This window comes from Hyposmocoma kahamanoa, unplaced genomic scaffold (genome assembly GCF_003589595.1).
Source record: "Hyposmocoma kahamanoa isolate Upper Pololo Valley unplaced genomic scaffold, ASM358959v1 99702, whole genome shotgun sequence".
Taxonomy (NCBI): Eukaryota; Metazoa; Arthropoda; class Insecta; order Lepidoptera; family Cosmopterigidae; genus Hyposmocoma; species Hyposmocoma kahamanoa.
Genome location: NW_020656001.1, coordinates 1,103,751 through 1,127,008, shown reverse-complemented (window position 1 = coordinate 1,127,008; position 23,258 = coordinate 1,103,751). Strand labels below are relative to the sequence as shown.

The following is a 23,258-nucleotide window of genomic DNA, read 5'->3' as shown; positions in this document are numbered from 1 at the left end:
ATCTGTTACGGAATTTAATTTATACGCACTCAGCATGACACTTAACAAGATTTCATAAATTCGTGTTTCGCATAACGTAATTAAACGAATTTAAAATAATAGACCGCGATCGTGTTTTAATTTATAAAACACAAACTACTTATTTATCTTTTCAAAAATCGATAAACTGCTGCTTTTTGACCACCGATGAAGCCTTTAATCCGTTTTGACGCTTTATGCCAGAAACGCAAAATGGCACACGGGCAACGGGAGAATCTGGCATTTTGCTAATCTGGCATTCTGTGAATCTGGCATTCTAAGGATCTGACGTTCTGCTAATATGACATTCTGCCCGTTTAGCATTTTGTGTTCCTGGTATAAAGCGTCAAAACGCTTTAATCTAAATGCCTTCCAATAACTTATTGTTCCCAGTGCCCATGCAAATATAATTATGCTGGTACGTCGTGCGAGATATGCGCAGATGGTTTCTATTCTCCGGAGTGTAAAAGTAAGTATTGTTTCATGGTTTATAGTGTCAAATGGTTACTTTTTTAAATCTTAGAGTCTGGAAAAAGAATAAAAAATATAGTGAAGATAAGGGCAGATGAGAATGACTGACAGAGTGGTGTAAGTTTGTGAACTCACCACCAGTTATAGTCAACCGACATGTTGACCGGAGGAGTTTAGAAAGACGTGCAAAACAAAAAATAGGAACAGAGTATTCAATAGATGTCAATTGTGTTTTTTTTTAAAAGACTGCGAGTGCAACAGCATCGGGTCGGTATCGCAGGTGTGCGACAAGGAGAGCGGTAACTGCACCTGTAAGAGCAAGTACGCCGGTCGCACCTGCAACCAGTGCGAAGCTGGCTATTATAACTACCCTTCTTGCAAACGTAAGTACTAGAAAGTAGTATCTCCGAACAAATATTTTTAGATTCATAAGTTCTACACACTGAATATACGTCGTAGGGTTTACAGCTCCGCTGCGTTTCTGCGTCCCGGGAAAAAAAACGAGTCTCGGTTCGGTCTCAAAAATACCGGGAAAAACGAGACTATTTCAAAAGTAGGTGTCCATACTTCTAGGTTACGTTAATATAGAATTTTAATCAAGTTCTTTAATAAAATTTTTATTCAATTGATATTCAATTATTTTTATGTGAAATTACTTCACTAGTTTGTTATAATTATTAATACGAAGATCGAACACTCAGAAAAAATTCCTTCGAGCCAGCCGGATTCGAAGCGACGTCTTCTAGCATACCATGCCAGACGCTATACCAACTAAGTCTATAACAACTAAAAAGTCGTTGAAAAATCAAATACAAAGATACGACGCAAACACATAGAAAAATTCGTGAGGTCCGCTGTTTCGTTTCGTGGATTAGTTGGTATTGTATGCTAGAAGACGTCGGTTCGAGTGATAAGATGTTGTTGACATGAGTGTTCGATCTTTGTATTAATAATTATAACTAAATAACTAAAATTATTTAAAACAAAATAAATTTGAAAGTCCTCCACTCTATGGTGCTATCATGTCCATGTAACCAGAAATGATTGGTTTAATAGAAGTGACTTAATAATAGCCGCTTGCACACTACGTAGATTCGTATCAGTTCATCATAACAGTTCCTGTTCATCAGAAATGTCACAGGGATCATTTTATCACTAGGTGTGCAAGCGATATTCGTATTTTCTCGCATTCGAATTGGATTTGGATTTGGAGGCACAAGCGACATCCGAAGTGGGTTCGAATTTTATAGATTTGTACAGTCTCAGATTCGAAACGAATGCGACGTTCTTATTCCCGAGACTGAAAACATCCGCATCGAGTCTCGAAAATGTACAAAATCGTCGAGACTAGAAATATTCGAGACCGAGATTCCCGAAATAAGTTCCCATTACATTGCAGCTCTTCTACACTAGATATTACAAATTATATATACACTCCCGGGCACATACTTCGAGCCACCTCGCATTTTCAGTATTAAATGCCCTAAGCTTAAGTAGTGTTTGATTGATCAAAAACTAAAGTAATTTTGAAACTAGTATACTAAACGTCTTTTCCATAGATCCTTGTTGGAAACTTGGGTTTGCAAAACGGGGAAAACTTTTCGATCGTAACACTACTTTTGTATTCTAGCCCTAAGACAAAAATGCGAGGTGGCTCGTATTATGTGTCCGGAAGTATATATTTATATTCAGTTATTAATATGATACCAACGGATACAGAATGCAATTGTGACGTGAGTGGTACTGCGGCCAGCGTTTGCGACGACGTCACCGGCCAGTGCATTTGCAAGACAGGCTTCGGCGGTGCACGCTGCGACCAATGTCTGTCTGGGTTAGTTGTATTTTCTGAGTTTTCTGTACTCTTTATTCTAGAGCGTCTCTCTCCCAATGTCAAATTCTAAGTCAAATAATTATTTATTTCGTAAAATGTTTAGACTTGAAAACATCATTTTTAAGCTACTGCTCGTTCACTGTGCTGACTTCCCTGAGAAGAACGAGCAAGAAACTCTAGGGATTGCTCTTTTCAAATAAACTTGAATGCTATAGTGAATCATAATTGTAAGGAATCTAGACTCATGTTGTCTTTATTTAACACATTCTCTTCAATTTCGTAATACGACTTGTCAATGAAAATAATTTTAATATAAGTTTTAAACTTAGGAATATATGATCCGGAATCTTATTGTAAAAACGTATACAGTCCTTATAAAAGAGTCGTTACCTTAGTTCATCGTTTTCGTGACCCCATGAGTTTGTTCTAAGATTAATATTATGGATATCGTCTTTCTTAATGAAATTATTTCACTTCACTTTTTATTTTTATGGCTCCATCAATATGAGAACTGATGATTTTGCCAATGTCACAGTTGAAAGAAAAAAAACGAAACAAAAAAAAATTTTCGCTAAGCTCTAATAGGACATTAACCGGTGTTGGTAAGTTGGACTACGGGAGTACTCAGTTGAGAATGTAAAACAAAACAGCAAAACAATATTTATAAATATATGTTATTTAAGTGGATAAATTTACATAGAGTAACAATATGGGGGGAGAACACTAAAGTTAAGAGGTTGTTTATGTTAATGGGGCGGGGGAATTTTGGAGAAAGTAAGTTATAAAGTGGAACAGCAATATTAGGACAATTGAAAAAAATGTGTTCCAAGGTACCGTCTTCTAGGCCGCACTCGCACAGAGAGTGATCTCGAACTCTGATTTTACGCAAAAATACAGGTGTGCAAACATGGCCTAAGCGCAAACGAATAATAGTGGAAGTGATGTTTTTAGGCAAATCGCGACGTTTAAAAAACCAGGGTTTAGTGGGTAGATTTGGTTGGAGGTTACCATAGTGTCTACCAACAGTTTGTCGTGATTCCTGCCAAAGGACCGACCAGGAGGCTAGCATTTGGGGTTTGGTCATGGCGAGCAGATCTCTGGGAAAGCACTTACAATTTATATTTTTACGGGCATACATAAGCAAATCTTTTATTTGATAGATGTCACAGTCATGATACCAGTCTCCTTAAACTTTTCTACGGTGAATTCCAATTTCCAAGTTTAAAAAACATTACAACACAATAAGTTTAATGATATTTATATTTTTTTTTGTAAAACTATGCCAGTAGTTTGTTATTATTATAGCTGCAAAGATTCACGATGAGGCAACAGAATCTGGGTCACACATATTCATATCACATATTCTTAACTCAAAACAGATACTACATGGACGTGCGTGATCGTGAGCGGCTTTGTGTGCCATGCAACTGTTCATCAACCGGATCTCCGTCAACGAGCTGCTCAGCGGACGGCAAGTGCAACTGCTTGGTCAACTTCGGTGGGAAGCAGTGCGACCAGTGTTCGCCGGGATACTACGAATTCCCGGACTGTCTGCGTGAGTGACGCTAATTTTTATTTTGTAAATTATCTGCAAATTAACAGATTCATCGCCGTGGTGGCTTAAAAGGACCAGTACCTAATTTTGCGATGCTCGTTCACGTTGCAGTTGGCAAACGCTACGTTCTTAGCCATATAACATGACCGGCGCGGCCCTGACGAACTTCAGTTGCCATTTGGTTTTTAGAATGTTTGATGGCATATCTACTTTTCTAGACTTAGAGGAAAAAATTTTTTTTAAAAGATTTTAATTTCAAAGTAAGCAAAAAATGGTTAATGTTAAATGATATATACCTATACCAGTTTTAGGTAAACATCGATCGAACATTACGTGTTTGAACCTACTCTGCCTGGCATTGTGATTGGCGCGACCCAAACGTAATAATGGGTTGAAATTAAAAATATTAATTACCAAAAGAGTCAAATAATGAAATGCCGCAAAAAAACTTATATACAAATGAGACCAAAAAAAGTCATATAAGCCAATGTCATGTTTTGAGCATTTCTGAAAATTCTAGAGGGGACGAACGTGTTAATAAGGAAGTTTTCTAACTTTTTTGGACCGTTGTATAAAATCTTTACACTTTATGAAAGTTGACAACACGCCTTGTATTACTTTTAAGAAAGTATTCTTTATATCAGCTTGCAACTGCGATACGTCCGGTTCGGTGGGTTATACGTGTGACGACAACGGACGATGCCATTGCCGTCCAAACTTCGACGGCGACAAGTGTGATCGTTGCAAGGAACAGTTTTACAACTACCCAGCCTGCGAAGAGTGCAACTGTGATCCGAGAGGAGTCGTCGCTTCCTTCGCTGGTAAGAATAGTCTTAGATTGTATTTGCTCAATCTTATCTATATCTCGTAGAAATAACGCCACAGGCAAACAAACAGCTAGATATATGCTTAGTAATCAAACACGTGGTATAAGAGTCGAAGAAGACGACTGCATCGTTTGTATCGATGCAGTCGCGCACTTGTATCGCTGCTTAATATCGAGCGCGTGTGTAAAGGTAGACGACTAGCGACTGCATCGCATTTGCATCGCTACAAAAAAGTCGCAGTGTACACATAAAAATCTTAAAAAACATGTTTTAATTCAATGTAACACAAACTAGGTATGTCGTTTTCCCGTACATTCATAAATTTGACGGCGGTAGTCAGGATGCTCTTGTTCCTATGTGTTTGTTCGTGTGTAACTGGCTCGATCGTGTTAATATTGTGTGTGGTGTGATGAGGATGATGCGTGGGCTAACGAGAGAACAATTTGTTTGTTTGTATGTGGATGTGACAGTGTGAATAAAATTGGTTAATAAATTAAATAGGGTGATCTTTTTCTATTAGGATACCTTTGATTATTTTATTTATATTGTTTAGTATTATACATTGAACTATTTTGTGGCGAAGCGCAACTTATACTCTTAACATGAGAAGGGTCAACGTAAGCGTGACGTTTCATTACAAACATGTGCTGAAACGTCACATTAAGAAGTACAATATATCTAGAGCCTTCGCAACGGGATCACCAGGCCGCCAAAAAGGCCGAAGTGGAGGATGCTGGTCAATTCCAAAGTCTGACTTTGAGGATGGACGGTGCTTGGAATTTGATTGTAAGCGTAAAGAACTGAAAACCCGACCATCTACAGTCATCAGTTATAATCTTGAAAGTAGTGTGCTCACATGCCCGCAGTCGCGAGGATCTTCGCCCAGAAGATTGGCTACAGTGGCCGCCTTAGCTGTAATCGGCTCGGTGCATACATCTACTACTCCGTCACAAAACTAACACGGTATTTCTTCCACAGGTTGTGGCTCTGTACCAGCTGGACAGCTTTGTCAATGTAAAGTCCGTGTGCAGGGGCGCATTTGCAACGACTGTAAATCTCTTTTCTGGAATCTACAAGAATATAACCCGCTTGGATGCGAAGGCAAGTTCCTCAAGCTCCAGAAACATTTATTTGCTGGATCTGTTTAAGTTTTCATCACATAAAATCCGAATTTTCGTACATGATCTACCATTACGTTAGTGCGGTACAGCCGCACACTCTATTAGTAATTTAGCCTATCAAATAATGCAGGTGCCCCTTTTAAAACTAAAAGAGAAGCAAAAACGACAATATTAACACACTGCATAGAATTTACACCACGTGTTTTTATGCGCAGAATGTAACTGTAACTTAGCGGGTACTTTGGGAGGACTGGGCTCGTGTAACACTCGCAACGGTCAATGCACGTGCAAGATGCACGTCAGTGAGCGCCAGTGCGACGACTGCCAGGACGGCTTCTACAAACTTCAGAGTAGCAACGTGTTTGGATGTACTGGTGAGCCTTTTTTAAATAACCAAATTTTATACCTTGCGAAGTACTTTAAGCTAAATTAACTTTATTATTTTGATCAGAATGCGATTGCGACATCGGCGGTTCTATTGATAACAACTGCGATAAAACCACCGGGCAGTGCCGGTGCCATTCCCGCGTAGAAGGCCGCCGCTGCGACCGTCCCATTCGGGCCCATTATTTCCCCACTCTTCACCAATTCCGATACGAAGTGGAAGAAGGTCTCACGCCATCAGGTCCAGTGCGGTATAAAAACTCGGAGGATGCGTTCCCTGGCTTTTCGTGGAAAGGTTACGTCGTATTCTCGATCTTGCAGGTCAGTTATCGAATAATTTGTGTACTACTGACCCTAGTTGCTGCTTACCACGTACTTTTTTTTATGAACAGAATGAGGTGATCAACGTAGTGCATATCACCAAATCGTCACTATACCGTATAGTTCTGAAGTATGCCAGTAAATTCTCGGACCCTGTGGTTGCTACCTTCACAATCACACCTGAGAGTTTTGTCGACGATCCACAGACGTAAGTAGTAATAAACTAACAAAGATATTTTTAACATGAGCTCCATCAGCTCATCCCGCCCCCTTTTACCATCGGATGTCCAGACGTACGGCGGGATATCATCTTTACTTGGTCAATATTTCCTTCAGGCGTAATAAGCACTTTTCATCACCTTTTATTGTGCACACAGCCCAGAATTGGAATCCCCGCCTGCGACTGTGTTTCCGAACTCATACAACCCTAGTACTTTTAAAGTGCGACTGAATAGGCAACTTCTGGTTGAGCTCGTACCATTGTACCTAGATCCTATCTTTGCTCCAGAGCTAGGTAGTGGTCAAGAGTAAGTCCATTTAATTAAAAAAAACACACATGAATTTGTGTATTTTATAATAACGATTTATCGCAACGCACAGAATCAAGACAAGCCTGCGGAGGACCGTGTTACCACAGCTAGTCACAGTAACGGACGAATCTGGTGTACCTGCGCCACTTGTCATGAACCCTGGCAACTGGACTGTCACCATCAAGACAGCTAAAGAAATCATGATTGTGAGTTTTCTTTCACCTATCTTACAATACAAACAATCAAGTTGACTGGAAATAAAGGTTTATTTTTAACCGACTTCAAAAAAGGATGAGGTTTTCAATTCGACTGTAAGTTCTTTTTTTTCCTTTTTTTTGTATGTATGTTACGCGATAACTCCGGTATTTGTGAACCGATTTTCATGATTCTTTTTTTGTTGGAAAGGGGATACTTCCATAGTGGTCCCATTTTGAAGAAAATCATCCACCTCGAAGGGTGACTGTGCATGAAGATTCTACATCGACTTTTATACGACTTTTATAAATAGCGCCTAACTTTAATTTAGGAGCAATTACTTTAATGGTTGATTTTGCTATTTCTTCCATTCAAGGCGTTTTTCTCTCGATATACTTTGAGTAGTGTCGTAGTGAGAATCTTTTTTTTTATCTCCAGCGTCAAGTCCTGTATAGTGGCGAACTAGGGGATATTTCAATAAAACTTAGCAAATAGACGTAATTCCACGTACTTTTGAAGTCGGTTCTTTTAGTACTCTGTACTGAGATTATGCTACAGATGTTTTATGTACGGACTTAACCTATTTATTTACAGGATTACTTCGTCCTTGTCCCAGAAGCGTACTATGAAGCAACAATCCTTACAAAGCTAGTGGACAAGCCCTGTGTGATAGGAGAAGAGACTCTTTGCAGGGAATTCGCTTACCCCAGTGTGGATCACTTTGCTAAGACCGACGTCACTGGGCTCACTACTCCTGTAACTAAATACATTGATGATCCACAGGTGAGGACTATCCCAAATTAACATAAATTATTTTACAATAATGGCAGTTATTACTGTTACGTTTATAACTTCCGCAGCAACTCAAAGAACTCAAAGTTGAATCTACCCAAATCCCAATTCTGAGCGACGACCAAAGTGAATTACAGTACAACATAAAGATTGATCCAAGTGGTCCATATGTGCTCTTGGTGGAATATGTTAGTCCTGTCAACAGAACTGCACCTGAAGAAGACATGGAAAGTTCCAACGTTACATATGCGTTCACACCAAAGGGCTCCGTAACTATACAATTCAAGTCCGGAGACAATCCATCACAAATTGCTTTAGTTAATTTAAATGATTGTCCTTATCCCACGCCATGCAGACAAGTTGCTGTAGACGACTTGTCCAAAGCATTCGCCTTCGCAGCTCAAGATCCAAACAACGTCATCACTTTAGAGGTAAACTTTTATTTATTATTATATTGCACAGCTGATATTTTTTATATTTTTCGGACCTTTAAAATAACCTAATTGTCTAATTGACAGGGAGAACATGACACCCTTGCTGGTATAAAGCAGATTATAGCAATTCCTGAAGCGGATTGGCACTTGGATTATATCACACCAAGGCCTTATTGCTTGAGAAGAAATGGATATTGTGACCCTGCTGTTTTCTCCGCGGCTGTTGACTCCAAAAAGGTACACTAAATCTGGTTTACGAGTTAATCTTTGCCTAACAAGCACGTAACGACAAAGAACTTTGTTAACGATATTGAAATGTTGTCTAAACGTTATTAGGTAGAAATTGAATCAGGCACTGGTGGTGACAGAGAAACGAAACCGCCTCCAATCTTGGACAATTCGACCATGGTAGTGTACTTGCCCCCGCAATCTGAACCTATCCAACTGGAGTCCAAAGTTCCTGTGCCCGGAGAGTATATGATCATCCTGCATTACTACCAACCTGACAATCCAGGTAAAATTTCTTACAAATTTTGGTTCGATATTGCTTGCTTACTTACTACCTTATATAAACTTACGCTATATCGTTAATAGACTGGAGATGAAGCCAACCTCAACATCAAACCTTGGATCTGCTTCATAGCTACTTATTTCTCATATCAGAATTATTCCACAGAAAGTACAATCGACGCAAACTTAACTATTGACGGTCAAAACTTCGAATCATCGGTATCCGTAGAGCATTGCCCTTCTAATTCCGGCTGCCGAGCTCTTCTTAAGCTGAAGACGGATGGAAATCCACGCTTTAATATTAACGAGAATTTCACAATCACCTTTAATGTAAGTCCCTACAAAAAACTGATTAATTATCAAATAGAGCCACATCGTCATATACCATACTTTGAATAAGGAATTAAAAATGTACAGCAAATTGTATTATGAGTGTAAAAAGATTATATCGTAATGGATTGCGGGAAAATCATACGAAGTTGAGGCTCTGCTTGATAACCACTCTTAAATACACGTACACACACAAACACACACACACACACAAGCGCGCGCGCGCGCACCCATTGTTTCAGAAACAATGTTTTTAAGAAATAAAGATTTTATTTATTATTTATTTATTTTTATAAGTACATAATATATACCCTGTCCCTTTTGTTTAGGGTGAAACCAGTAAAGGCGTGTGGTTGGACTACGTATTAGTAATAGCAACAGGAGATTACGTGGACACAGCTCTCAAGGAGGCCAACATGCTCGACTACACCAGAGAATTTATTGAGAAATGCTCTATGAATCATTACTATATTGCTCCTAATGCCACAGGTAAAAAATGCTAGACGTCTGTAGACATTTCACAATTTATAGGGAACTGACGAAACTGATATCGACCCTGGAAAGGAAAAAGGGTTAACAAACCATTTTTGGTCAAATGGACTTATATCATTGAAATCAGCGAATTTTTTCCCGTCTAATGAACTAAGTTTGACGGCGATCTGAGCACTTTTTTGGTCTGTTAGACGTTTTGCAAAAGGCGTTTTTTACAAAAGTAGAGGGCCTAACTGACAAGAATTTTGTAACATTTCATTACACTGTGTTATTAGACAACACTTGAGATGACGTATTGGAGTTTTAGTTACTTTCGTGGTCTAAAGACCAGTTGAGTGTGTCATGGCTTGTTTGTTTTTTATCTGATCCTGAAAAAAAAGCTTTAGTGCACGATAGACCTTTTTCTTAACTTTCACTTATATAAAAGTGTCCGTTGGCTATTAAGACGAGGTGGCAAATTATAAAGACGTACCATTTATACAAATAGTCGGCAAAATTGTAAGTACAAACAATTTAATAAATTAAATCCATTTAGACCATAACCAGGGGATTTTTCAACTCTTAAGCGTTATTAACCTTTCAATCTTAAGATATAGTATGAACAGTTGCATAATTTTAAATAAATTAGTGCTGCATAGGCGAAGTATGTATTTTGTAGTCCTTGGAGCTGTCCTTGTACCAGTTCAACTGCCAATCAAAGTGCATAAATTATATTTTTAATTTAGGGCTGTTACTTTCAATTACCAATTCTCTTAAACTAGTACAAATTCCAGTGCTTTATTTTCCTGACAGGTTTATGTCGCGACGCAGTTTTTTCGATAACGACGGAGTATAATAGCGGTACACTGCGTTGTTTCTGCGACGTGGAAGGTTCCACGGACCTGGAATGCGAAACGTTTGGCGGACAGTGTCGGTGCCGGCCCAACGTCATCGGGAGAACCTGCAGCGCCTGCCGCACTGGATACTACGGTTTTCCCAATTGTCAACCCTGCAATTGTCCTTCTACTGCCATTTGCAACGATTATGGTGAGCAACTTCTAATGCTGTTGAACTATTGAGTCGGGGTTTGACTTTCAGAACATATATTGTTTTGTGTCACCTTATTTGTGACGAACCACACTAAAATCGTCTGTGTTACAATCTTCGTCGTTAGGGCTCACTAATAGCCCAACACACATTAATTAATCTATGTAATTTTCATAGGCGAGTGTATTTGTCCGAAAAATGTGGAAGGCGACAATTGCGACCGATGTAAGCCCTACACGTTTAACTTCGACGAGCTGCGAGGTTGTGACGACTGCAATTGCAACCCACTCGGAGTCGTCGAAAACCAACTGCAGTGTGACCTTGACAACGGCAATTGCCAGTGAGTGCTTTCGAATTCTACCAACAAAAATTGAAGAAAATTCTTTTCCTATTTTGAAATGTATTAAACACCATTTCTCGTTAGGTGTAAAAACAATGTGATAGGGCGCGTGTGTGACCACTGTGTGCCTGGACATTACGCGTTCCCTGATTGCGTTTCGTGCTCATGCGATCTCGACGGCACCACTGAAGATGTCTGCGACCAAAACACCGCGCAATGCTATTGCAAGAAGAACGTTAGAGGGCTGGTAAAATGATCTTCTTCTATGTAGAACCTAGTTCTTAGGTAGCAATACTGTTGGGTATTTTTCCAGTAAATTTCAAAAGTGGAATTTTTCCGGAAAAGTTTGAAATATTGGAAAAATATAATTTCAAAGGCTCATACTATGTTCTACGTTTAAAAATTTCTTTTGAAGTTTTATTTAGCGTGACTTATAAAATAAACTTGTATAGCCAATAGTCACCTGTAGAAAAGACGAGATATAAAATTATTTCACAACAGTGAAAAAAAACCTTTTTAATGGCTCCATATATGTCAATTGCCCCTTTTTTTTGCTCACAGTCACTATATTGTGCGTCATCAGGTCTTTCTCTTTTCCTTACAACATCTTTACAAGCGCCCAACTATTACTGTATCACGCGATTGATAGATTGTCTGTATTAACTCAATTTCGCTAAAAATTTTGATTACTTTAGTTATTATAAAGGAAGATCACTAGTTTAAGTCTTTCAATACAACTATTATCAGATTATTTAAAATAAACAGTAACGTATAGATTTTAAGGTTTCGTGATTATTTAATTAATTACTAGTTATTGATTTATTTATTTATTTAAAGATACACCATCAACTTAACACAAAACAATATTTTTTTAAAAATACACACAGGTTCACTATGCAAGGTGCCAAGTCACTTCAGGTGTATACATCACTAAAAATCTAATGTTAACCAATGAGATACTAAAGACAATATATAATTAGAAACATAAAATTACAGTAATAATTAGTTATCTATAACAGATATTTACAAGTTTCATAAGTTCAAATAAATTGCTTGCACACTTGCACAAAAAAGTTTCTCACCACGATATGATTTATTTTTATTTTCCCTATATTTCGGGACGGTTGCACACTCCATGGTCACGGGTTGACTGGTCAGCGGCAGATGACAGCTTTAAGAACAGATATATCTGTCTACCTTCTTTGGCTGTCGACGACTACCCCATCTCGATTACTTGTGGCGTTTCCATTGTCACTCACTTTCCGACAAACCACACTCACTGTGTCCAAACGTAGAAGTGAAGTCAAAGTATTTTTGTTTTTATTATTGTAAGCACTAAGAGCCGGATTCGACGCAATAGATTGTTTAACTCTATCTTCACGGTTAAATGTTTGGTACTCTGTGATCTGAGTGTGGTTTTTACCCCACAAGTAATCAAGATGAGGGGGTAGACGTCGACAGCCAAGGAAGGTAGACAGATATGTCTATTCTTAAGGCAGTCATCTGCCACTGACCATGATCAGTCAACCTGTGACCGTGACCATGGAATGTTAACCATTATGAAATACCGGGAAAAATAAAAAGAAATCATAACGCGGCAAGAAACCTGTAATTATTGATCATTATTTAATATAAATACTGATTTAGGCCTGCGACCAATGTTTGGAAGGATATTTCGACCTGCAAGCAGAGAATCCCGAAGGCTGTACTAAATGTTACTGCTTTGGAAAAACAACAAGATGTTCAAGTTCGTACAATTCCTGGGTTATGGTAAGTTCGCCTTTCGATTGTTGACGGGTATTATGGGACTGATTACCAAATTTGTTGGTGTTAAGTTCTCAAAAGATTATATCATTGTCCATGAACAGATCAATGGCATGACGGACTGGAAGCTGGTGAATATAGCGAAGATCAATCGTACTCTTACTACGTTCCTGCATCCCTCCGCCCTGAGTAAGGTCAACGAAACCGTAATCGGCGCGGACCTCGGCGACAGTCACAATAGCGAAAACATTTCCTACTTTGGTGCACCAGATTACTATTGCGGTAAGATCATTATATACAGACTGAAAATTAGAGACGACACAACAAGGGCAGCTACCTTAACTTTCACATGATTGATAAACCGGGTTACCTATCAGTGGTCCGAACTGACATTCTCCAGAAATAACGTTTGGTCGAAATTTTATAACCTCGAAAGTAATTTTGAGAGGAAAATATTTTTTTTTTAAACCTAACTTAACCTTTTTTTTTGACGGGGGGAAATCTTTATAGATACCCCTGAGCCCAGGGAGACTCAGGGGTTATGTGGGGACTCTCCCTCCAGACCGGAGGGCCTACCCCTCTAAAACCCCTCAGGGTTTCTCTCACGCCGGTTCAGTCGGCGCCCAAGCTTGCGCCAGTCTCCCGCGCCACCGGAGTCCCTGTCCAGAGCCCGCAGGCCTCACTAGGGGATCAGGCGAGCAGCGAACTGCCTTCGCCTTCTCCCCGTACGTCTGCGCCGGAGCGGGTGCGCGTCCGCCGCGTTCTCACGCACCCGCTCCGCGGCCTCCTTTTGCGACATAACCTCTGTGCAAAAGGAGGCCACCGCCTCCCAGGACTCCTCGCTATCGAGCATGGCGGCAACCACGCTCGGCAGCGAGAGATCCTGCCCTACAATCCCCGTCAGAGTGCGGCGCTGCTCATCCCACCGGCTGCACACCTCCAGGACCTGGGGTTTGTCAAACTTCATTGAATGTGTGTATTTATCCATGACATGCTCGCAGACTGCAGACTTGCTTACGCGACGGTGTTTGACATCAGCTATATGTTCTTTGACGCGGGTACAAATACTTCGCTTTGTTTGTCCAATATAAGAGAGACCGCACTCACAGTCAAGCTTGTAAACTCCTGCATCCTGTAAGGGGATTTGGGATTACAGTTCACGGGTCTCAGGAACTGAGAAATCATACTCAGGGGCTTGAAATAGGTCTTGATGGATGCACGCCTGAGGACTCTTCCGATCTTGTCTGTAACACCTCTCACATAAGGTAAAATGGCAAGTCTTCGCTCGCAAGTCTTTGCATTAATATTAGACATAACTGGTTGATGACTGTACCACCTCAGTCAATGTCGGTTTGTTTGAAAAAACAAATATACGCGATTTATATCCGGAAAAATAGTTTCATTTCCTATGTGTAACAATTGCGAAAACCTAAGAACTCGATATGAAAATAATATTGTTTCCATTGCATCCGTGTGTTTTAAGAGGTTGTAGTAGACCCCAGTTCGTTTCAGTCTTCTAGGATCGTTTTGCTGTGTCTATGATAGTAATAGCAACTGCCCTTGCTAATCCCTCTTAAATTTCCACCCTGTATTCTAATTGTAATGTACGTGTTGGTATATTACGTAGAAATCAAATTGTTAATAGCATTACTGTTTTTTTTTAATTTTTTATTATTTTAGGCAAACGCCTGAGTTCCTACGGTGGACACTTGACGTTCTCCATCTTCTATACAACACGAGACGTGAAGCCAATCGACGCCCCTGATGTCATCATCAGCACGTCCAATGGGTACCTCGTACATAGCAGTATCGAGCAACCGCCTCCTGAGGATAATTGGACGTACAGCGTCAAATTATCGGAAGACCAATTCAAGAATCTTGACGGCTCGTCAATAAGCAGAGAACAATTCATGAATGGGTTACAGAATGTCGTCGCCATTTATATCAGAGCAGCTTATGACAGCAATGCAGTTACCACGAGGTTAGTTTAGTATATGTCTTGTACCATACATAGAGTGCTTCTATTTTCTCAATGTCACTCGGCAATTATCGGATTTCCGAATGCACACGAATATACTCAATATATTTATTGTCTTCGTATGGTACACAAGGTCTTAAAATTAAAATAATGTAACAGTATGAGCCCTGTCTTAGGGATAACATCAAGAACAGAGGCAGGCCGACTTGGATTAGTCTCTTCAATTGTTCACTATCAATATACGTATAATAAAAGTATGTCACTATAAAATTCCGAATAAATTAAATTACAATAATATGAATATATAATACAGCACAATACAAGACTTATTTATTATATATTTATTTATATATTAATTGTATATAATATTAATATTAATTTGCAATTAAATTAATTAATTGATTTAAAATCTCTAATATTCATTATAATATTTGAACAACGTACTTTATTGTTGTTTAATTTTGATTTTCGTGTAAACTATGTGGAGCTGTAAAATGATTTCCCTATTTTTAATAACATTTACTCCATGTCAATAAGCAAGTTTAAGTAAATAAAGTGTGCTTCTTTTATATAGCTAAAAATTAATATTTTTTCGGTTATTAATCACTTCAATTCAGTTCGTATCTGAACGCATTTCGTCATCGGACATAGTTATGTTAGTATGTTCGCCATACCGATGGAATAATCACTTTCTGCGCTGCTCGAACAGGTATCGGTTTCTTGTAAAAATTACAAGTACACGCTGTAAATTATATGTCGTGGTTGTGACTTTAACAGCTTTTCGCCCATTGTATAACAATTAAAAAATGTAATAGCAACTCTTCTCAACTGAAAGCGTCCGATCTATATCAAAGGCAAAGGGCAACTGAATAAAACCCGATGATTGTCGAAGTTTGCCGAGGGACATTGAGAAAATAGAAGCACTGTACATAAGTGTAAGTACTTACAGCATAAATAGAAATGATAAGAATCCTGCTTTTTAATATTTCGATTTTGTTCTCCAGATTAGGGGGGGTGACATTGGACATAGCAATGAACGACAATATAGAGGGATCCAGACAGGCCACATCAGTTGAACAATGCTTGTGTCCCAGCGCGTACCGCGGCATGTCGTGCGAGCAATGTGCTGAGGGATACTACAGGCTGAGTTCAGGACCGCATGCCGGTTTCTGCGTGCCTTGCCAGTGTAATGGACACTCGAGGACTTGTGACGTTAACACCGGCGTTTGTTTAGTGAGTGTTGGCATCGAATAAGATAACTATATATACTTGCTATCGTGACGAACGGATTTGTCAATTTTGAAATTCGACGAGTCTGCTACAGAAAAGATGAGAATGCTCTTGTACACGACAAGAACTTTGTCGGATCTAGCCGCGAAAACATGTCGTGTCTGTTGCAGACGAGAAAATGATGAATATGTACACGATACGAATGCTTTGTGGGAAGAAATATGTTGTTGTACATGTTGACCACTACTGTTCGTTTGCTGACAATGCTTCCTCCGCCTCATACAATAGCGGCAGAGCGCGTCGAGTCGAGAGTCGACAAGATTTTTCTCAATGGGTGTTTGATAATAATTTACTATCCAAACTTATTTTTCGTCATTTTTCAATATGGCTGCCATACAAATTTGCTCTAATTCAACTGGAAATCGGCAAATCAGAAAATCGGAAAATGTGAGGTTCTCTATGGGTGTTTAATAATAATTTGCAGTCAAAATTTACTACTCGATCACATATAATCCCGAAAACAGGCTAAAAAAGTGTAACACGAATTATTTAAGAATAAAATATCTTAATAATTCGCTTGCACATATTTTAATATGGAGATATTTCTCTTTAATATTACAGAGAACCTGCAAAATTTTGGTTTCCAACTGAAACCATTATTAGATTAATACTTAAAAATCCTGAAGAGGCCCCGTCAGTCGACAAAGGTGCGAGTTTTGTGCAAATATTTATATAAAGGTGTAGGGTTCGGAGCAAGCAAAATCTATAAGTCTTAGAAACATGAAAACTCGAGGGTATACCACTTTTATTTGGTGTAAACGTACTAAGAATGAAATTTTTCGAAATTCAACCCTTAGGAGGGTGAGAAAGGGTAAAAGTGTTTGTTATGTAAGATCGTATTCCTTGAACTTACAAATATGAAACATAATATAAATTTAGTAGCAGTAGAGATCCTTGTGAAAGATTCATCCAGGGGAGTACTGCCACCTTACCTATTTCTGCCGCCAAGCAGTAACGTCAGCATTACTGTGTTCCGGTTTTGAAAGGCAAGGGTGCTGGTGAAATTACGGGCACATGGGACTTGTTAACTTATGTCACATGGTGACGGGCGCAGTGGCAATGCCCCTCAGATCTTTGCAATTTAAAGCTCTAAGTGGCACTGTAACTGTCATGGACTGGCGTATAGCTTACCATCAAGTGCACGACTTGTTCGTTATGTCACTTGATGTTATAAAAAAAAATCTATAATACAAATGATGGAAGATTAACAAACACTAACATTTTTTCAAAACTATTTCTAAATAGAGAGGAAATTGGGTATCAAAGTTTGAGTGGCGTTTTGCTTCAATCTTTTTTTAAGACTTTAAATCCGAAATAAAATAAATACATATATTTCAAGGTTTTTTCAAACAATACCTAAAACAGGGCAAGTTACGGTATCGATCAAATTATTTTGAAAAAATAGTATTCATTACATTTGCAAAGTTTAACATTTTTTGTTTGTGTTTTAGTAGTATACAATACACGTAAAAAAATTATGTGGGACGAAGTCATGGGCAACAGCTAGTATCGTACATGTATATACAAGCTGACCGGCAAGCGGTGAATAAATAATAATCAAGGCGGTGATAGCTTTCTTTTTATGTCAAATAGATGAATGCTTGGATATAATCTACTTTTTACGACTTTACGACTTTTTAAAATTGGCTCAATAGAACAATTCTTTTTTTTTCAACATGACATCAGACACAGAATTAAAGGTAATTTCAACATTGTCATTTAAATTTATTCTGTACAATGCGAAATTAATAATAACGTTATTTACGAATCTTTGGTGTACGCCTGTACTGTTATTTGCGTTCCGCCGACTGTACGCAATGGAAAATTCGGAGCTTCTTCATTCTGTAAACGTAATTTATCTGCAAAAAATTGAGAGATTACCCAAAACGAAGCACCAGTATCCACCAACGCATCGCATTTTACATCATTAATATAAAGGGTTACAAAGGGTGCTCTATCTACATCAGGGTGAGATCAACTATACACAAATTTTGTTTCGAGAACGCCGGTTTTGCATTTAACCACGTCCGATCATCCCGGCAACCTATCGGCGTGGTGGCGTATTTCGGTGATCGCCTCTTGGATGACCACTTGCGCCTTGATAAAATCGACGTTGGGGGTATCCCCAATCCTTCTTTGTGATTGCGAATATACTTGACGTGGTCTCAAATTATACTTTCCATGAGGCGTATTCCGCTGCATTTCAAATGGAACGGTTAGATGAGATCGAAATCCACAAGTTTAAAGTAAGTATTTTATCTACTCAATTTTGTATGTACAGGCATGCACAGATAACACAATGGGAGACCACTGCGAACAGTGTATTCCAGGCTACCACGGCGACGCGACTATAGGCACACCGCGGGACTGCCTAATCTGCGCTTGCCCCATCCCCTCCGCATCCAACAAGTTAGTGACAGGCATCTTTTGTTGTGATAAAAAAATCAATGTCTCTAGGAACATAAATAAAATTAAATAAATAAAAATAAAATAAGCCTTTATTACTACTACTGTTAATTGAAATTTACAATTATTACTAGTTACATTTACATGTTATTAGCTACATTTATATACTATAAGTTACTTTTACATATTATATCATACGTTACACTATTATTTATATTTACCTTATACGCCTCCTCGGCGTAGGCCTCCCCTATTGTCTCCCATAACTCCCTATCCCTGGCTTTCGTCATCCATTTTGATCCTGCTTTCTCTATAAAACTATCTTTCCATCTTTTCCTCGGCCGACCTTTACGTCTTGCTTCGTTTCTTGGTATCCACTCAGCCCATCGAGTATATAACCAGAAATAGACAAAATAAGGGCCATACATTCCATGTGTGGGGAAAAACAGCTTAACATCTAATTACAAAACAAACAGAATTAAATTTCATTGGTAATTAAGTATTAAATAAGTAATTTTAAAAGCTCAAATTAACTGGACGATTTGAGTTGAAACAATTGACGACACCCGTCAATTGTTTCGAATCCGGGCTGGCCAATCGGAGTGCGCTTGTCTGCAATATCATTACTGTGAAGTAATTTCGTCTTTATTTCTCTTAGAGAATGGAAAAACTATTTCTGGTTATACTCGATGACTCAGTCACTCTCTATGTCCACCGATCATTTTCCATTCTACATATATATGTATTTTTCGTATAAGTATGTTCCTAGGCATATGCCTAGGAACATACTTATACGAAATGTTTTCATTACAGCTTCGCGACCAGCTGCGAGCTAAGCGGTAATGGAACGCTCATATCATGTGTCTGCAAGCCAGGGTACGGAGGCCAAAGGTGCGAGTATTGTGCACCTGGCTTCTACGGCGAACCAGAAAACACAGGTCAGTAATTTATTTCGTTTGCGGCATTGACTTACAAATAAATGGACGACGGGTCTAATACAAAAACCACGAAAAAAATATCCCAAGTCAACCTATTTAAACGTAGTGGCATGTAAAGGAATATGAAAAAGCTAAAACGTTGAATTTAAATTGTAATGTCATCGCAGTACTGTCTAATTTTGCTTGCTTCGCTGTCAGTCGAACAAACGAAGACTAAAGCGTGAATGACGCTTTGCATACGATTTTAACGCCCTATAAGTTCGGACACTTTTTAGCGCGGACCCGACGTCCATATAATTGTAAGTCAATGGTTTGCGGTTTTTTTTTAATGTAATGTCATCAACGCCCACGGACATCTTGCAACATCAGCGTTGCCAGTCTTTGAGAGGCGGTTTTAAATTGGACTGTATTTGTTTTTGTTTGTAATCGTATCACGGGATTTTTTTTTTGTTGGAAAGAGGGTACCTCAGTATTGGTCCCATTTAAATTTGAAGAAAATATTCCACCTCTAAGGGTGACAAACTAGGGGATGAAGCCGGTGTCGCGCACTTTCCAATAACCGATTTCAATAAAACTTGGCAAATATATGTAATTCCACGAACTTTGAGATCGGTTTTCTTTTTATGAAAAGGTTATAAAGAATCCCATGTCATAGCGCAAAGGAAACACTTTAGGAAGAAGATCATTCCACATTTAGCAGGTTCGAGGGAGGAATGAACGTAATGCCCGCGTGACCTTACAATGTTTGGCATCTACGATCTGGGCATGAGCTCTACTCTTTTGGCGAGAGGTGCGATGGTCAAGCCAATTTAAATTCAACCAAGCACACAGTTTCCCACTGATAGTAATCAAATTGTACGTTATAAAAATATTGTACTGATTTCTTAAGAGGGAGCATGCCAAAAAAGTTTTGACGTTGGCTCCGCCCAAATTTGTGAAACAAATATATGCCTGAAGTTCGCGTGACATGCGACAGGAGATGTTGAATTTTGCGCATCAAGAGTACCAAATTCGTTTTAGCGGAATAACTCTAAAACTAAAGGGATTTAAAAAATCCGTAGTGACAGTTGTCGATCATGCATAAATATAATGAATTATCTAATTTTTGTTCTAATAACCTGTAGCATTTCGAGGATAAATCGAAAAAATGTGAAAATTAGTGGTCATTTCGTGATTTTTATCTATCGAGGAAACTTTATTGTTTTATGTTTCTGATTAATGTCTATGCTTGAATATATCGTGTAGTTACTCATACAACATTTTATTTTTACTTTAAAGTGGATATACCCCTCTAAAATCAAATCGAAGATTAGGAATTTTTCCTCTGCTCCCTCTTCAGAGTCTATACAACCTGAAACGGCTTTGGTTGATTCCGCATAACAGAGAAAGTGTTGAATAATTCACTTTGGAAAAAATATATAGGTAGGTATTAAAATTAAGGATATACACTGATTACTATAAAGTGTAAAAATACGATTCCTACAAATCTTCACGATAGAAAAAAACACAAACTTACCTCGGAGTTTTACAGGAAAACCGCTGTATTCAAAAAATACTTTATATACAGCAATAGTTTTTTACATCAACTGGAGTAAATAGAACACGTATGTTATATACAATATGCGTTTTTCAAATAGGCTTTTCGTTTGTAAAAAAGGAAAATTCTGAAATAAACCCAGTGTCCCAGCCGCTCGACCCAAGCAAAATTAAATTAAGGGTGCGTTAACTTAATTCACCTGAATTAGATCACCTGGGTGCATTATATAATCATAAAAATAAACTGTATTCACCACGATATTTAAGGACGCCAGGATTCAACTCGTTACATGGTACAAATACGTTGATAAAAAACTTCGTGATGAACCCTGCAAGTCGAAGATGGTTCGCAACGAAGTACCCAACCTGCGTTGGACTAGCAAATTTCAAATTTCAAATTTCAAAATAATCTTTATTTCGTAGGTAAGCATTATTACACTTGAAATCATCACAATGGTTAAACTCTACCGCTCATTCGTAAGGCAGATTCCCCTGAGAAGAATGAGCAAGGAACTCTAGGGGTTGCTCTTTGTAAATAACATTTACAATATTTTTTTTTTATTTGAAACATCAGAGATCGAAACTACCTCCATGAGCTAAACGGGTTACTACCACGGATTTTTGTCATCCAAGTACGCAGAAGTTGTATAAATGACCTTTAGTATAAAGTTTTTGTTTCACTGTAGTTTTAAACCTCGTGAAAGGCAAATTTTGTATATCAACCGGAATCTTGTTATAGAAGCGTATACATTGCCCCTTAAATACTTTTTTGACTTTGCGAAGACGACTATCAAGAAAAGCTAGTTTATTTCTATTCCTCGTATTAATGTTATGTCTGTCACTATTTTTCATAAATAAAATTACTATTCCTTGTAACATAAACTACATTTTCATAAATGTACTGTGAGGCTAGTGTAAGAATGTTAATTTCCTTAAACTTATCTCTCAAAGATACTTTGGGGCCCAGATTGTAAATTGCCCTAACTGCACGTTTCTGCAGGACAAAGATTCTATTGATATCGGCGGCATTACCCCAAAGCAAAATGCCGTATGTCATTAGACTGTGAAAGTAGCTGAAGTAAACCAATCTAGCGGTTTCGACGTCTGAAAGTTTGCTTATTTTTTTAATCGCGTACACTGCAGAGCCGAGCCGTTTTGATAACTTACTTATATGGGGACCCCATTGCAATTTAGCATCTAACGTTATACCTAGAAATACAACTGTATCCACAAGATTCAATTTTTCGTTTCTAACTACAATGTTTGTAACCGTCTCTCTAACATTGGGTAATGTAAATTTCACACAATTTGTTTTTTTCTCATTAAGAAGTAGGTTATTAACAGCAAACCAATCAACTACTTTAGATATAGCATGGCGAGCAGTCGCCTAAACCCACGCATGAGAGGAGACTCTACTCAGCAGTGGGCCGCACTAATAGTAACCTATTAGTGCGGCCCACTGTAACCAGTGTTCTGAGTAATGTTCCCGCCAGTTATTCTGATATGTACACTCATAGAAACTCAAAGAAATTTGTGGAGCTCGAAAGAAAGAATGAAAGAGTTCGTCCTGGGAAGTACAGCCACCTTACCTATTTCTGCCGCCAAGCATTAATGTCAGCTGAAGAAAGAAGGATGCTGACTCACCCCGGGTAATCAGAATATATACTGTAAATTTTAGACATATACTTACAAAAAAAATATCTGTTTAAATTAGCACAGTAACGCTTACCTTAGTTACTGCTTGTAGTAGTACTTCCCTGGGCGAACGCTTACACAAGGAGGTCTACAAATTTCTTTGAGTTTCTATGAGTATACATATCAGCATAACGGTCGAGAACATTACTCAGAACACTCATCATACTGTAACCTTTTAGTGCGGCCCACTGCTGAGTAGAGTCTCCTCTCATGCATGAGTCAAAGTCAAAGTCAAAGATTATTTATTCCATAGGTAAAATAAATTTACACTTGAAAACGTCACATTTAAGCTACTGCTCGTTCACTACGCTGACCTCCCTGAGAAGAACGAGCAAGAAACTCTAGGGATTGCTCTTTTCAAATAAACTTAAATGCTATAGAATACACTTTGAATCAAATTTGTGTGGATTCTGGAGCCATGTCGTCTTTCCATACATCTTTATCTAACACGTAGTCTTCAATTTTGTAATATGA

The 23,258-nt window shown here is 38.5% G+C and overlaps 1 protein-coding gene across 2 annotated transcripts in view; it reads left to right on the top strand.

Moving 5' to 3' along the window:
• LOC113239232 (laminin subunit alpha) overlaps positions 1-23,258 on the top strand; it is a 63,928-nt gene that overhangs the window by 22,217 nt on the left and 18,453 nt on the right. Inside the window, exons 9-33 of one of the 2 annotated variants that reach the window (XM_026476142.1) lie at positions 412-487; positions 735-872; positions 2,209-2,320; positions 3,700-3,875; positions 4,520-4,696; positions 5,681-5,803; positions 6,039-6,197; positions 6,275-6,528; positions 6,600-6,736; positions 7,129-7,264; positions 7,848-8,036; positions 8,114-8,476; positions 8,564-8,716; positions 8,816-8,993; positions 9,156-9,319; positions 9,649-9,808; positions 10,604-10,837; positions 11,015-11,177; positions 11,262-11,424; positions 12,825-12,947; positions 13,046-13,223; positions 14,622-14,922; positions 15,924-16,152; positions 18,491-18,618; positions 19,429-19,553. In XM_026476142.1, the coding sequence (XP_026331927.1) occupies positions 412-487; positions 735-872; positions 2,209-2,320; positions 3,700-3,875; positions 4,520-4,696; positions 5,681-5,803; positions 6,039-6,197; positions 6,275-6,528; positions 6,600-6,736; positions 7,129-7,264; positions 7,848-8,036; positions 8,114-8,476; positions 8,564-8,716; positions 8,816-8,993; positions 9,156-9,319; positions 9,649-9,808; positions 10,604-10,837; positions 11,015-11,177; positions 11,262-11,424; positions 12,825-12,947; positions 13,046-13,223; positions 14,622-14,922; positions 15,924-16,152; positions 18,491-18,618; positions 19,429-19,553 (4,339 nt within the window). The remainder of the gene's footprint in view (positions 1-411; positions 488-734; positions 873-2,208; positions 2,321-3,699; positions 3,876-4,519; positions 4,697-5,680; positions 5,804-6,038; positions 6,198-6,274; positions 6,529-6,599; positions 6,737-7,128; positions 7,265-7,847; positions 8,037-8,113; positions 8,477-8,563; positions 8,717-8,815; positions 8,994-9,155; positions 9,320-9,648; positions 9,809-10,603; positions 10,838-11,014; positions 11,178-11,261; positions 11,425-12,824; positions 12,948-13,045; positions 13,224-14,621; positions 14,923-15,923; positions 16,153-18,490; positions 18,619-19,428; positions 19,554-23,258) is intronic. The other variant, XM_026476143.1, reaches the window with a different exon arrangement.